The sequence below is a fragment of the Chrysemys picta genome, chromosome 14 (assembly GCF_011386835.1).
Source record: "Chrysemys picta bellii isolate R12L10 chromosome 14, ASM1138683v2, whole genome shotgun sequence".
Lineage (NCBI taxonomy): Eukaryota > Metazoa > Chordata > Testudines > Emydidae > Chrysemys > Chrysemys picta.
The window spans coordinates 39,449,949-39,464,156 of record NC_088804.1 but is presented as its reverse complement, the minus strand read 5'-3'; the positions used below and the strand labels follow the sequence as shown (position 1 = coordinate 39,464,156).

Below are 14,208 nucleotides of genomic sequence, written 5' to 3'. Positions count from 1 at the left end.
TCCTGATGGGGAGCGAGATCCAGGGCTTGTCCTGCTCTGCACGTGCTGTGGCTCCACATGGCTCCTGGAAGCAGCGGCATGTCCCCCCTCCGGCTCCTACGCGTAGGGGCAGCCACGGGGCTCCGCACACTGCCCCTGCTCCAACCGCCACCCTTGTAGCTCCCATTGGCCAGGAACCATGAGCATTCATGGCCCGCCATACAATTTCCATACCCAGATGTGGCCCTCGCGCCAAAAAGTTTGCCTACCCCGACCTAGTGTTTAGCCTTGCTTGACCCAAGACTGCTCCAAAAAGTGTTTGTACACCCTTGTGAGCAATTTGGTGTGCTGAAATTCCCTAGTGTGGAGAAGAGCTAGGAGGGCAACATATGGAAGCGTGCTCTGCTGCTTTCTGTGTTCTGCTGTCCCATCTCTTCTGAGTAAACAGAGGACCTCACTCTTCAGAAAAGTCAATCCAGCACCTTTTATCAACACTAAATTACCATGAAATGCAATTGTATTCTGAGACGTGATCTGTACATTAAGCATTATGAAGTTTCATGTTTATTGTGGCTCATTGACGTTAGATCAATTGTGCTCATATCAGAAGAGATGATTTATCTAGTTGCCATCACCACAGACTCAACCTGAGATCTGAGAATCAAGCTAGGTGCTTTCTGGCTTAAACAAGTGACACGAATGTGGGGCATTTTGGTAATATTTTTATGATTCCAATGCACATCTTAGTTTCCTTTTGTGTTTTGTTCTGCTGTGCACTGAGAGTAAAGAGCAGGAGACGTGAGGTGTTTTGTCATGTAGCTGTCGATTCCTTTGCGAACTCTGTCAGGAAGAATGTTTGATGTTTGCGCTGCAATAATTGCAATGTTTGGTTAGAAGGTGTAAATCCTATGGGATTGTTTTGGTTTCCAGATTGGATGGTTTATGTAACTAAGTAATGCAGCAGAAATTTCAAGTGTTGCAATGGAAAAAAAACCTTTTCATTCATCTTTGGCAAATATTTGAGCATAGAATTCACTCTCCTTGAGCATTTAAACTAATCAAGCATGTTTATTAAAATATCAGCAGAAAGCACAGACAGTAGGGAAGTGAACCCAGTCAAAGCAAGCTCATTTAAATAGTCAAATAAACATTTGTAGAAGCACTTGTTTCCAGCGCTAGTAATTCTTTAGTTCTAGTGGAAGGTAAATGAATCTAGAGTGGTGAGGTATTTGTGTAAGTTAATGTGGGGATCTGGACTCAGTACCTGAATAAAAGACTCTAGTACCTCTGCCTAAGTGCACATACACACACATAGCTATTACAGCTGTCAGCTAACCAGACACATGTGGCATGGAATTTGCAACTTTTGACTCCAAAAATACCTGGCATCTCTACTCAGAGAACAGCTGCACTAGCTCAACAAGAGGAGAGGGGTGCTACGAACACTTACAAAACAACCGCGTATCGTATAGTGTCACCTAAAATATTTCCCAGAGTTACACTGATAAAGGGGCGCTGAAGTAGAGAGAAATTCAGAGCTGAAACCATAAGAAAATTTGCGGCACGCTGGATGGGACAATGAGATAGAGGAAGACTTTTTCTGGCGGCAGTAACTGCAGAGGAGAAGGTCGACACAGTGTTAAAGGACGGAGGCCAGAGCAGGGTATAGATGAGGTTCATAGGTAGGCTGGAGCAAGGCCACGAATGTTATGGAGGATCCTGAGAAAAGTGTATTGGGAAAAGGAGCTCGTGGAAGTGTTTGAAGTTGGTGTTGATGTGGCTGTTTCTTTACACTAAGGCGAGCTGCAAGCGACATTCTGAGCAGGACAAAGAGAAAGGAAGAGTATAGTCAAGGCAAGAAGCAATAGATGATTTCAGGAGAAGCGGGGCAGGGTTGAGGAAGTGGGGATGAGGAACTTTGTTGACATAAAGAACAGGAGTACTTGTGGCACCTTAGAGACTAACAAATTTATTAGAGCATAAGCTTTCGTGGACTACAGCCCACTTCTTCGGATGCATATAGAATGGAACATAGGAAATCTGGGAGGGGGAGAGTTTAGGGTTAACACTCTGACTCAAGGAGGGAGATGGATGAGATGGAGCTGTGTGTTGAGGCTGCTTTTGCCAGTGAGAAGCACTTCTGTGCATGACACATTTGACTAAAGAAAATTAAGAGGAATCCAGAAGTTTAAAGACATGAGCAGGTCTGACATTGTCCATCCACTGGAGGGCAGTAGCACACATGCACTCAAACCCCAACACATTACACAGTACTGTTAATTAGCCTTTTCAGCTTCAGCCTGGTATTTTATATTGCAAAACTGCACACGCTGTAACTGCTCCTTCTGCCACATCAACTCTGGCTCAAATGGAGTTTTTTAAATCTTAAAGGGACATTGTCCCAACTCGAGGCCCAATATTTGGCCTAACTCTTTTGCAAAGTCCTTTAATTTTTTGGCATGTGCTTCAAAGCTTTTTTTGTTGTTTGTTTTTAACAGCCCAGCATCCATGAGCAGTCCTACAATAAATAACCAGTGTATGTATGCATAATGAGGCGAACATAGTATAACATTAATCTCCTCTCCACAGCCATTTTAACAGCTTAGATCATACAGTGATGCCTATTTTAATTATTATTAAACATACTTGAATAGAATACAAAGGAGGATTTGTGTGAGGGGAAAATGCTAGGATCAAAGGGTTTCATAGCAGTCAGGATTGGGCTGCTGGAACTGGGTAGCGGGGAATCAGGGCAGGTTGGAATTGGGGGCCTGGGGTAAGGCAGTGTTAGCTGGTCAGTTGGCAGGGCCTGATTTACATCTTACGTGCCCCTAGGCACAGCATCTTCAGGGCCCCCCTGCCTACAGCCGACCTTTGTGTTGCACACAGTTTTAAAGAGGTCAGGTGCCTCTAGAGCAGGTGCCTACTGTGCTTAATTGGAAATCCGGCCCTGCCAATTGGGAGTGGTACACCGCTACCCCAATATAACGCTGTCCTCGGGAGCCAAAAAATCTTACTGTGTTATAGGTGAAACGTTATATCGAACTTGCTTTGATCCGCCAGCGTGCACAGCCCCGCCCCCCCCCGGAGTGCTGCTTTACCGCGTTATATCCGAATTCATGTTATATCAGGCCGCGTTATAGCGGGGCAGAGGTGTATTTGGAATTGGGTGACCGGAACTGGGCATCAGGAGAGAGATGGAGTCAAGGTGAGCACAGCATCTACAGCAAAACTAATGAGGGGGAGTAATCAGTGAGGGAAACTTGGTGGGAAGCAGGGCAAAGCATATAAGAACAGTGTCAGTGACATAAGCCTGTCACGGCCGGCTCTGGCTTTTTTGCCACCGCAAGCAAAAAAAACAACAACAAAAAACGTGCAGGACGGCTGGAGCGGCAAAGCAAAATATAAAATAAAAACATTAAAAACGTGGAGGGCGGCCGGAGCCAGGGTGCAAACTTTCAGTGCCACTTACTTGGCGGCTCGCAGCTGTCTCCCCCGGCCACGCTGGCTAGCGGGACTCCCTGTGCTGCAGACGTGCCCCAGGCAGCGGAGTGCGTGCCCTGGCTAGTGGGGGGAGGCGGGAGGGAGCGGGAGGGAGAGAGAGAAGGGGGGCGGCCAGGGCTTCCTTCAGCCGGGGCACTCACCACTCGGCCCCTCCTGCTGCGCCGCCTGCCGGGAGGGCTCCACGCAGCTCCCGCCTGCAGGTGAATTGAAGGTCGGCAGGGAAGGGAAGGATGCGGGCTGCTGGGCTTGCTGCAGACCTGGCACCAGCTGGGGCAGACAGAGCGCACAGCCCGCTCCCAGCAGGGCGCTCCTCTCCTCCGCGCCGCCGCCCCCTACAGGGCGGCCGGAGTGGAAAACCAAAAAAAAAAAAAGGGCAGCCGTGCCGCCCTAGGATTGGACGGAATGCCACCCCTTAGACTCTGCTGCCCCAAGCACGAGCTTGCTCGGCTGGTGCCTGGAGCTGGCCCTGAAGCCTGTGTTGAAGGGAGGAAAAGCAAATAGCTCTAAAAGAGGAAGAAAGTGAGGCCACACAAAGTAAAACAGATTCCCCCCAAAAGTATGTATTGTCTCACGCTGTGCTGAGCATGTGAAAGGTTTGAACTACTGTCTGGCTTTCTTTAATTATTAATATATGTCTAATATGTTCATGCTTCCCTTAGACAATATTCAGTCAGATGAAAGGGAATTGGTTTCAAGGGGGTAGTGCCGTGGTGTTAACGTGTGGTCCCAGCTAACCTATATCGAGGCAGTGACAATTTTGTCTATGCTTTGCAAGTTATTTTGCTCTGAGGCAGAGAATTTGGATGCTAAATTCCAGGCAGAAATGATGAGGCTTAAACCAAATTTAGTGGTCCAAAGATTCCAGACTTTTGGTCCAGGATACATACCTGCAGTGTACCATCTGATGATGGCTGTGGAATAGCCTAACAAGGGAAGTGTACAAAACTTCATGGATAGACTGGACAAAACTCTAAAAATTTACAGTAGGGAACAAACCTGCATTGATAGGGAGTTGGGACTGGATGATCTACAAAGTCTCTTCACCACTAAGTTCTATGACAAAGATACTACTCTAAGCCTGGTCTACACTGGGGAAGAATCGATCTAAGTTATGCAACTTCAGCTACGTGAATAACATAGCTGAAATCGACATTCTTAGATCGACTTACCATGGTGTCTTCACCGTGGTGAGTCGACTGCTACCGCTCCCCCATCGACTCCGCCTGCGCCTCTCGCGGTGGTGGAATACAGGAGTTGACGGGAGAGCATTCGGGGATCGATTTATCGCATCTAGACTAGACATGATAAATCGACCCCAGCTGGATCGATTGCTGCCCGCCAATCCGGCGGGTAGTGTAGACGTACCCTAATTAAACTATTATTGGCTCTTACATCTAATTGGATCCACAGATGTTGGTACTGGGTCTCCAAGTGAAACATCTTCTTTTTTCGGCTGGTCTTTTTAAAGGAACCTAAAGGAGTTAAATGCCTAAATGCCACTGAAATTCAATGTGAATTCAACACCTAACTCCCCACTTCTCCCAGACACCTTTGAAAATACCATCCTTAATGCCAATGACTGTGGCCCAAATTCATCCCCGGAAGAAGTTATTCCATTAGGTTAATCTATGTTTATGGAAGCCATGAGTTTCCTAACATATTATAAGAAAAAGGAGTCTTTGGTTTGACTAGATGGTTTAATAGGCTCTAGAAGGAGGTAGTACAGAAATCAGACTGGAAGCTTTATAAGACAGGGATTGTTACACTGTCTAGAGTAGATCATGATGGTGGGTTCCAACCTCAGGGCAAACTGTCAAGAAACAGGGCATGAACCCCAAACTGGTTGTGTTCTCGATACTTCTATTTCACCAACCAAGTAATAAGTGTGAACTCCTGAAGCAGCAGAACAGCCTTAACAGGGAGCCACAGATCATCCCCTTGGGTACTCTATCTTGCCACCCAGGCAAGCCTGCCTTTGTGAAAGATGGTCCCTTACACCAAAAATCACAATATTCAGATTTCTCCAGTCCCAAAGGACCAGTCACTTACCCCAGTCAACTAGACCTCAGATCTCAAACCAAAGACAATGCTTGTAGCCAATCCTATAATAAACCATCTAAAGATTTATTAACTAAAAAGAAATGAGAGTTATTCACAAGGTTAAAGCAAGTAAACATACACGCGCACAAATGAGATACAGGCTAAGGTTTGAAAAGATGAGTAGCTGCTATAATATGCCAGCTCTATATGTCCTTTCTGGCTAACCCAAGCATAGGTGCCTACTCCGTGAGTGCTCCAGGGCTGAAGCACTCACACAAAAAAATTAGTGGGTGCTTAGCACCTACCAGCAGCCTAGCTCCACCCCCCCCCCCCCAGCACCTCCCATCCACCAACAGCTCTGCGGCGTGCAGGAGGCGCGGAGGGGGAGGGGGAGGACTGGGGATGGGGTGTGTTCAGGGGAGGGAAGAGGCGGGGCAGGGGATGGGGGCTTTGGGGAAGGGGTGGAGGTGGGGCCTGGGGCAGAATGGGGGCAGGAAGAGGTGGGGTGGAGGGGGGCCTGGGGCAGAGGGGGGGTTGGGCACCTCCCCGGATAAAGAGGAAGCGCCTATGAACTCCAACTAAACAGCTGGGGACCCCCTACTTATGCTTAGGGATCTTCACCCTCAGAGTTAAAGCCACATAGGGAAATTTCTCCATCACGGGCAGTTTTATTCCCTTCCCCCCGTTTAAGCTGTGATGGGAGGAGGGCTTGTGCACATTCCCTTTTCAGGGGTGTGGGACAAGCAATCAACAAAGTCTTTTGTCCACAATGACTTGTCTGAGGTATCTATTTTAACAATACTAACACACAGGTGAGCCAAACTGGTTTCCAGCTATGCATTTATCAGTGCAGAGTGAGGACTGGGGCCTTGGCAGGAACTGGTACTGGGTCATAGGGACCATGTTTTCATATGTTTGTACAGCACCAAGCACCATGGGGCCTCAATCCTGTTTGTGAGCTCCGGGTGCTATTTTAATATAAATATAGTAACAGATTATGAGTCTGTGGACAACAAAATGAGAGTGAACTATTTTTTAGTTTTGTTACTGTTTATTGACTATTCCGATAAAGCCATCCAAGCTGTGCCTTCCAAACATGCACACTCATCATCCAGATAATTAACATTGGGCAAGAGAGAGAATGCAGGAAATAGGACAGTCTGGAAAAATATAGTTTTGGAGTCTAGAGAACTCCCCCCGATACATACACACACCATTCGCTCCTCTGAGTGACCTTTAGCTGCCGCTTGTTCTCTTGTGCAAGTTGTAATATGAGCTGTTATAACTATGATTTATACTTCTCCATGTGGTTCTTTGCATTTTCCCGTAGGCCAGCCATGGATTCTTGGTACCATGTCTCTGCTGCGACAGAATTCCTTTTGTTTTTTTAGGGCCTCATCCAAAGCCCTAAAGTCAAAGAAGACTCTCATTGACTTTAGATCAGGCCCGAGGATTTTCTCCAACACCTATTAGGTGTTTAAAAGGTTTAAGTGTGTTGGTCCAAGGGCAAGTACTCATCTCCTTGTTCTAGGGGTTGGGAACACTAATGAAGAAGTACACACCTTCCTATGGGAAGACGGCACTTTATCTCTTTTCTACTGAGCTCCTCTCCCAATGGCTAGCAGTTGGAAAGACATCAGAAGGAAATGCATATTGCCCTCCTCAACTTGTGGCTCACTGAAATGAACAGACAGAAGGGGAGACTATGGGAGTCACAAATATCCTCTCAAAGGTGTGTGTGTGTGTGGGGGGGAATGTTAAAATTATAAAGTGACACAGACCCATCACCATAAAAGCGATGCCATGTAACTGTATTATACATAACACTATGTATCCTTAATAATCTTCCTCCTGCTGCCTACCTTTGATGAGACCATTTCAATAAATGCAGCTGATAAAATAAAAATCTTCTAAATGGATTTTTTTTAAATGACAAATTACCAGTGCTGCTACAAACTACTGTGCAGCAATTAATCTTAGCACTGTGTATAATGAAATTACCAATAAACCATAATCCAAAGGAATAAGTCTGTTTAATTCTTCCTTTGTCAGTATGTGAGAGTACACAAACCCATGTAAGAGGAAGGGGCTTTTGTCTGGTTCCATGCACACATACCACGGAACTCACATGTGATGAACTCAAGATATAACAAACTGTTTATAGTGAGGAACAATTGTTATCCTTGTTTAGTATTTGTGAAGTGCTAATACTGTGCTTACCTTCAGAACTAGGTAAGTTGATGGAGGATAGGTCCAATCAAAGGCTATTAGCTAAGATGGTTAGGGGTGCAACCCCATACTCTGAGTGTCCCTAGCCTCTGATTGTCAGAAGTTGGGAGTGGATGACTGGGGAAGGATCACTTCATGATTGCCTGTTCTGTTCCTTCCCTCGGAAGCACCTGGCATTGGCCATTGTCAGAAGACAGAATACGGAGCTAGATGGACCATTGGTGTGACCCAGTGTGGCAGTTCTTATGTTCTTACTCTTCCATTAAGAGACAAATAAAGACATGGTCCCTGATCCAAGGAGATCATAATCTATAAGAATCAGTGATGGAAAACCCTTACTCTTACCTTGGGCCAAGAATAAAGATGCTGGTTCCTGGCCTGCTCCACTGAGGGCAAGAAGTTTAAAAAAAATAAAAAATAAAATGTGCATCACCACCCCTATCCTTACCTAATTGATCACATCACAAAACACACGATTAAGCCACATGGAAAAGCGTTATCAAAATATCATCTGTCTCTCTTGTCTGCTGGATGTTGTCCATAAAACCCATAGATAAATCCAGCACTGAAATCTCAAATTGTTTCAAAATTTGTAACGTACACATTTAAGTCACCATTACAGGGAACTGCAGTTCAGAGTGAAGTTGTTTGTGGAGGGAAGGGGGGATAAATTATCACTGTACGAGGGCTTCACTGTCAGTTATGTTTTCACACTACATTTAAAGACACCCCAGACTCAAATGCCAAAATGTCCTTGACCATGGAGAACTGGCTGATCTGATAGAGATGTTGTCAAGGTTAACATTAGCTTTATTTCACTTACGAGCTCACGCCTTGCTATCTTTCTGATCTCACCTGTTCCATCTATGCTTGGAACTTTGTATATTTCTCCATACCTTGCTCTCTAAAACAAATGAAGCATGCCGGCAACCACAAAGAAATGGTGCCCCCTAACCATACCCTCCAACTCCTTTGCAGAACCACACTATTTCCCACCCTGCTGGATGGCCCCTTTGTCAGAAATAAGAGGAGATAAGACATGTTAGAAACCCAGGGAATGACTTCCCAATCCATATGCCACAGAAAATATTGAAACTGAAAGACACCATCTACTCCACTGTTCAGGAGATAAGGACATTTAAGAAAGGGGCTTTTTCAAATGAACTGACAATAAGAAAAGACTCCCTTCAAAAAGCGAAGAAAGAAAAGGAGGCATCATCTTGGGAGATGATGTACAGCAGGAGTTACAGCAGGGCCATGTGACACTAGATTAAAAAGACAACATTACTATCGAACAGCTCCATGCCATAAAACTCCACTCTTGCAGCTATGCTGAGCAGGTGGTGCATGGTACGGGATTTGCCTTGGACGCAGCAGTAGTCCTGGTTCATTAGACTGTATTGAAGGGGGACAGACACATGTGGGAAGCCACACGCTCTCAGCTCCCCATCCGGCCTGCGGCGCGGGGCAGCCCGGGCTCCCTGGCCTCGCTGCCTCCCCCAGGCAACAGGCTTCTGCTGTGCAGCGCCAGGCCCCTCTGCAGCGGGGCAGCCTCTCGCCTGAGGCAGGGATCCAGACAGGGCTGCCTTCCGCAAGCCCCAATTCCTGCCCCCGGAGCCAGCCTGGCCCCGCACCGCTCCCAGGCTGCACGTGCCGGGAAGTCAAAAGAGCAGCCACGTGCCGTCCCCGCCTACTTCGCCCCGCCCCTGTCGCTCTTGGCCAGTCCTCCAGCGGTGGGCGGGACCACGACGCATGATTGACAGCCCGGCCTTCCGAGGGAGCGGCCCCCGCCCTCGGGAGGTTGGGAGCCGGGAGGGAGGAGCCAATCGAGGCCGGGCCGACTCGGCCAGTCAGTGGGCGGAGGTGGGGAAAGAGGGCGGGGCGTGGCGTCAGGTTGGGCCGAGAGTGAGTGGGGAGGGGGGAGTGAGTTCCGGCCTCCTCCCTCCCGTTCGGGGCTTGGGATTCCTCCGCCGGCGATTCACTTTCACACCCAGTGCCGTGTGCCTCCGCTCCGCTTGCTGCCGCCGGCGGGGATTATTTGTCGCGGTGGTGGCGGCTCGGGCGCTCCGGTGGCGGTTGAAGCCGGCGGGGGCGGCCGGGCTCGGGCGGCGCTCGTCGGCCGCGGAGAGCCAGCGGGAGGCGAGCCGGCGCGGGGCCCAGCCGCAGGAACAGGCTCGCGGAGGGGGCGCGGGGCCCCTCGGAAGCCGGCGGAGGATGGAGCGAGCGGGGCTGAAGCGGAGGGAAGGAGCCGCCCCGTGAGGGGAGCGGCCCAGAGGCCTGGTTCTGCCGAGCCGCCAGGGGCAGGGACGCGGCGCTGCCCTCCGCCCGCTGATCCCCGGGGGCCTGGACCGGCATCCCCGGCCTGCCCCCCGCATCTCCCCGGCCCCTCGGGCCTGCTCCCCCGCCCGGCCGCGGGGAGCGAGAGGGCAGCGAGCCCCGCTTGCTCGGCCCGCCGAGCCCGGCCTCACCCCGACTGCCTTCGCCCCGCGGCCGGCTCATCGCCCTGGGGTGCCGGGGTCCCGCGTCGCCCCGGTCCCTGCGTGTCCCGTTACCCCCCCATCACTAACCAACCCCCCCGGGTCCCTGCGTGTCCCGTCACCACCCCCCATCGCAACCCCCCCGGTGCCTACGTGTCCCCTTACCCCCCCATCGCAACCCCCCCCGGTCCCTGCGTGTCCCGTTACCCCCCCTCATCGCAACCCTCCCGGTCCCTGCGTGTCCCTTACCCCCCCATCGCAACCCCCCCCCCGGTCCCTGCGTGTCCCGTCACCCCCCCCCATCGCTACCCCCCCCGGTCCCTGCGTGTCCCGTTACCCCCCCCCCATCGCTACCCCCCCCGGTCCCTGCGTGTCCCGTTACCCCCCCCCCATCGCTAACCCCCCCGGTCCCTACGTGTCCCGTCACCCCCCCCATCGCAACCCCCCCCCGGTCCCTGCGTGTCCCTTACCCCCCCATCGCAACCCCCCCCGGTCCCTGCGTGTCCCGTCACCCCCCCATCACTAACCAAACCCCCCCGGGCCCCTGCGTGTCCCGTTACCCCCCCTCATCGCAACCCCCCCGGTCCCTGCGTGTCCCGTTACCCCCCCAACACTAACCAAACCCCCCCCGGGTCCCTGCGTGTCCCGTTACCCCCCCCATCGCAACCCCCCCCCGGTCCTTGCGTGTCCCGTCACCACCCCCCCCATCGCAACCCCCCCGGTCCCTACGTGTCCCCTTACCCCCCCATCGCAACCCCCCCCCGGTCCCTGCGTGTCCCGTCACCCCCCCATCACTAACCTCCTCCCGGGCCCCTGCGTGTCCCGTCACACCCCCCCCCCCCATCACTAACCCTCTCCCAGGCCCTTGCGTGTCCCGTCACCCCCCCCATCACTAACCCTCTCCCGGGCCCCTGCGTGTCCCGTCAAATCCCCCCCCATCACTAACCCTCTCCCGGGCCCCTGCGTGTCCCGTCAAATCCCCCCCCATCACTAACCCTCTCCCGGGCCCCTGCGTGTCCCGTCACCCCCCCCATCGCCAACCCCCCCCCCGCCCCTGCGTGTCCCGTCACCCCCCCATCAGTAACCCCCCCGGCCCCTGCGTGTCCCGTTACCCCCCCCATCGCTAGCCCCCCCCCGGTCCCTGCGTGTCCCGTTATCCCCCCCCCATCGCTAACCGCCCCCCCGGGCCCCTGCGTGTCCCGTCACCCCCCCATCACTAACCCTCCTCCCGGGCCCCTGCGTGTCCTGTCACCCACCCCCATCGCCAACCCCTTCCCGGGTCCCTGGGTCCCTGCGTGTCCCGTCACCCGCCCCCATCGCTAACCCCCTCCCGGGCCCCTGCCTATCCCGTCACCCCCCACCCCCAATCACTAATCCCCTCCTGGGCCCCTGCCTATCCCATCACCACCCACCCCCAATCACTAACCTCCTCCCAGGCCCCTGTCTATCCCGTCACCCCCCACCCCCAATCACTAATCCCCTCCCGGGCCCTTGCCTATCCCGTCACCCCCCACCCCCAATCACTAACCCCCTCCTGGGTCCCTGCGTGTCCTGTCACCCCCATCCCTATCACTAAACCCCTCCCAGGTACCTGTGTGTCTTGTCACCCTCCCCCTCCACACACACACACACACATCATTAACCCCTTCCTGGGCCCCTGCCTGTCCCGTCACCCTCCATCACTAATCCCACGGGTCCCTGTGTGTCCCCTCATCCCCATCGGTAACCCCTCTCTGGGGTCGTCACCTCCCGCAGGGTCCCTGCGTGTCCCCTCATCCCCATCGGTAACCCCTCCCGGGGGTCCTCACCCTCTCCTGGGTCCTTGCGTGTCCTGTCAGCCTCCATCACTAATCCCCAGGTGCCTGTGTGTCCCCACATCTCCATCAGTAACCCCTCCCTGCGGTCCCTGCGTGTCCTCTCATCGCCCCATCGGAAACTTCTCCCTGGGGTCCTCCCTTCCCCCCTCCCAGGGTCCTTGCGTGTCTTCTCATCCCTACCATTGGAAGCCCCCGCCCCTGGCATCCCTGTGTCCCCCCACATCAGTAATCCCCCTAGGGTCCCTATATCTCACCCCTAATGCGAGCTCCCTGATTTTCCTGGATTTTTACTATTTGGGACCCAGTGTGTGTTGCTCTTAGGGTGCCCCCTTCTTGTATCTGGGCACTTATCTCTCAGGGTCCCATTCCCCCACTTTTGTGTGGGCACTTTCCTTCACTCCCCAGTGTGTACCTCCCCTGTCCCCAGGGGTACCAGCATTGGTGGTGGTAGCTGCAGTAGAGAAGCGGTAACATGGTAGAGAAGCGGTGCCCGCGGCTGCAGAGGGACAGTGTGTACCGCTGGTTCTCAGAATTGCCCTCCCCGCAGCGGGTGGAATTTCTCTGTGGTCTCCTGGACTTGTGCATCCCACTTGAACTGCGCTTTCTAGGTGCCTGCTTAGAGGACTTGGCCCGCAAGGACTATCATTCCCTACGTGACTCTGAAATCAAGGCTAACAACCCTGCTGACTTGGGTAGCCTCACTAACTTGACAGACGAGGTGGTACGTAGCAAACTGCTGGTCTCCCTTGCCTTGTTGGGGTCTGCACACCGAGAGGCAGCTGGAGTCCTCTTCCGCACACTTACCCATATTGATTCTGTCATCAACAACTATGGGCTGCAGCTCAACGAGGGCCGCACTGGGGATGAATTTCTCTTGCTCTTCACTATGGCGTCCAACCACCCTGCCTTTAGCTTCCACCAGAAGCAGGTACTGAGGCAAGAGCTTACCCAGATCCAAAACATCATGGCCAGCACCAGCAAGAATCCCAGTATCCCCGCTCTTAGCACCATGGCAACCTACCCTGGCTGCCATAAGGTGGGTATTGCAGTCTTGCACTCTTCCTTTCAGGGCTTGGGTAATATCTCAAACTGTTTTCTTGAAGGCTTAAACAACATAGCCACATCTTTTCTCCTTCCTACCCCTCAAACATTCTCGTGATAAGTGACAACCTAAGGGAACAGCAAAAATCAATTGTCTAGTAGGGATGGAGAGGGATTCATCTAGGATGCTTGGGATCTGTGTCATATTATCAGAAGGGGGACATTCATCAGTGAGTCATAAGTAGATCAACAAAAATGGGCTTGAGCTGACTGGACTGCCTCACTTCATGAGTAGCAGATCAAAGACTAGCCAGGGAGAAAGACATGGAAAATCTAGCTCGAAATGGGAGTAAGCATCTGTCTTCAATGATTATGGGCTGGAGGAATTAGGTTGGTTAGAAATGTCTGTCTGGTGGCAGTGAAATTTTGGTGAGTCTAGGTCCCATTTAACCATAACCCAGTAGGAGACACTATCTAAATGCTGAACAAAATTGTACTGGAGTGGTACTTAAAGTGGCTGCTTAAGGGACTGATAAAACTCCTATTGAATTCAGTGGGAGTTGCATCTTTGCCTGAGATGGGAAGTTGATGGATATGTATTGGAGATGGGAAGGTACGTGTTGGAGGTGTCTTGTAACATAAGTTTCCTTCTAATTGTACATTCCTTTGGATACTGCTGCCTTAAATTTGAAAGTTTGCATTTTTTTTTTTTTTTTAATACTCGGCTGTGGACATCTGGGTGTTTTTCTCAACGTTTTGTTTCCTTGTCTCAAAATAGATGGAGCCAACAAGCAGAGGTTACAGGTTTACTTTTTGTTCAATTTAATTTTTTGTTGTGAATGAAGTATAGATGGAAAAATACTTCAGTACAGGCTATAAGGATATAATTAACTGCAGGAGGAGCCTCCATACGAATACTTAATCTTATGGTTTCTATTCTGCAGAAGAAGCATGACATCAAATCAAAATAAGGAATAGAACAAATATACAGACCTCAGTTCCATCTTCCACACTCTCACCTTCTTGGTGGTTAAAAGTAAAATTTACCGCATACAAAAGTTCTGTAGAAATAGGATCAGGACCAAGTGAACGTGCGCAAGGAATAGACATGAATGCCTCTC

At 51.4% G+C, this 14,208-nt stretch overlaps 1 protein-coding gene across 1 annotated transcript in view; it reads left to right on the top strand.

The window, feature by feature from the left end:
• The first annotated feature begins 12,283 nt into the window (after nucleotides 1–12,283).
• ZCCHC14 (zinc finger CCHC-type containing 14) overlaps nucleotides 12,284–14,208 on the top strand; it is an 85,809-nt gene continuing 83,884 nt past the window's right edge. The window contains exon 1 of the mRNA XM_008168623.4: nucleotides 12,284–13,082. Within this exon, the coding sequence (XP_008166845.2) occupies nucleotides 12,519–13,082 (564 nt within the window). The 5' untranslated portion in view covers nucleotides 12,284–12,518. The remainder of the gene's footprint in view (nucleotides 13,083–14,208) is intronic.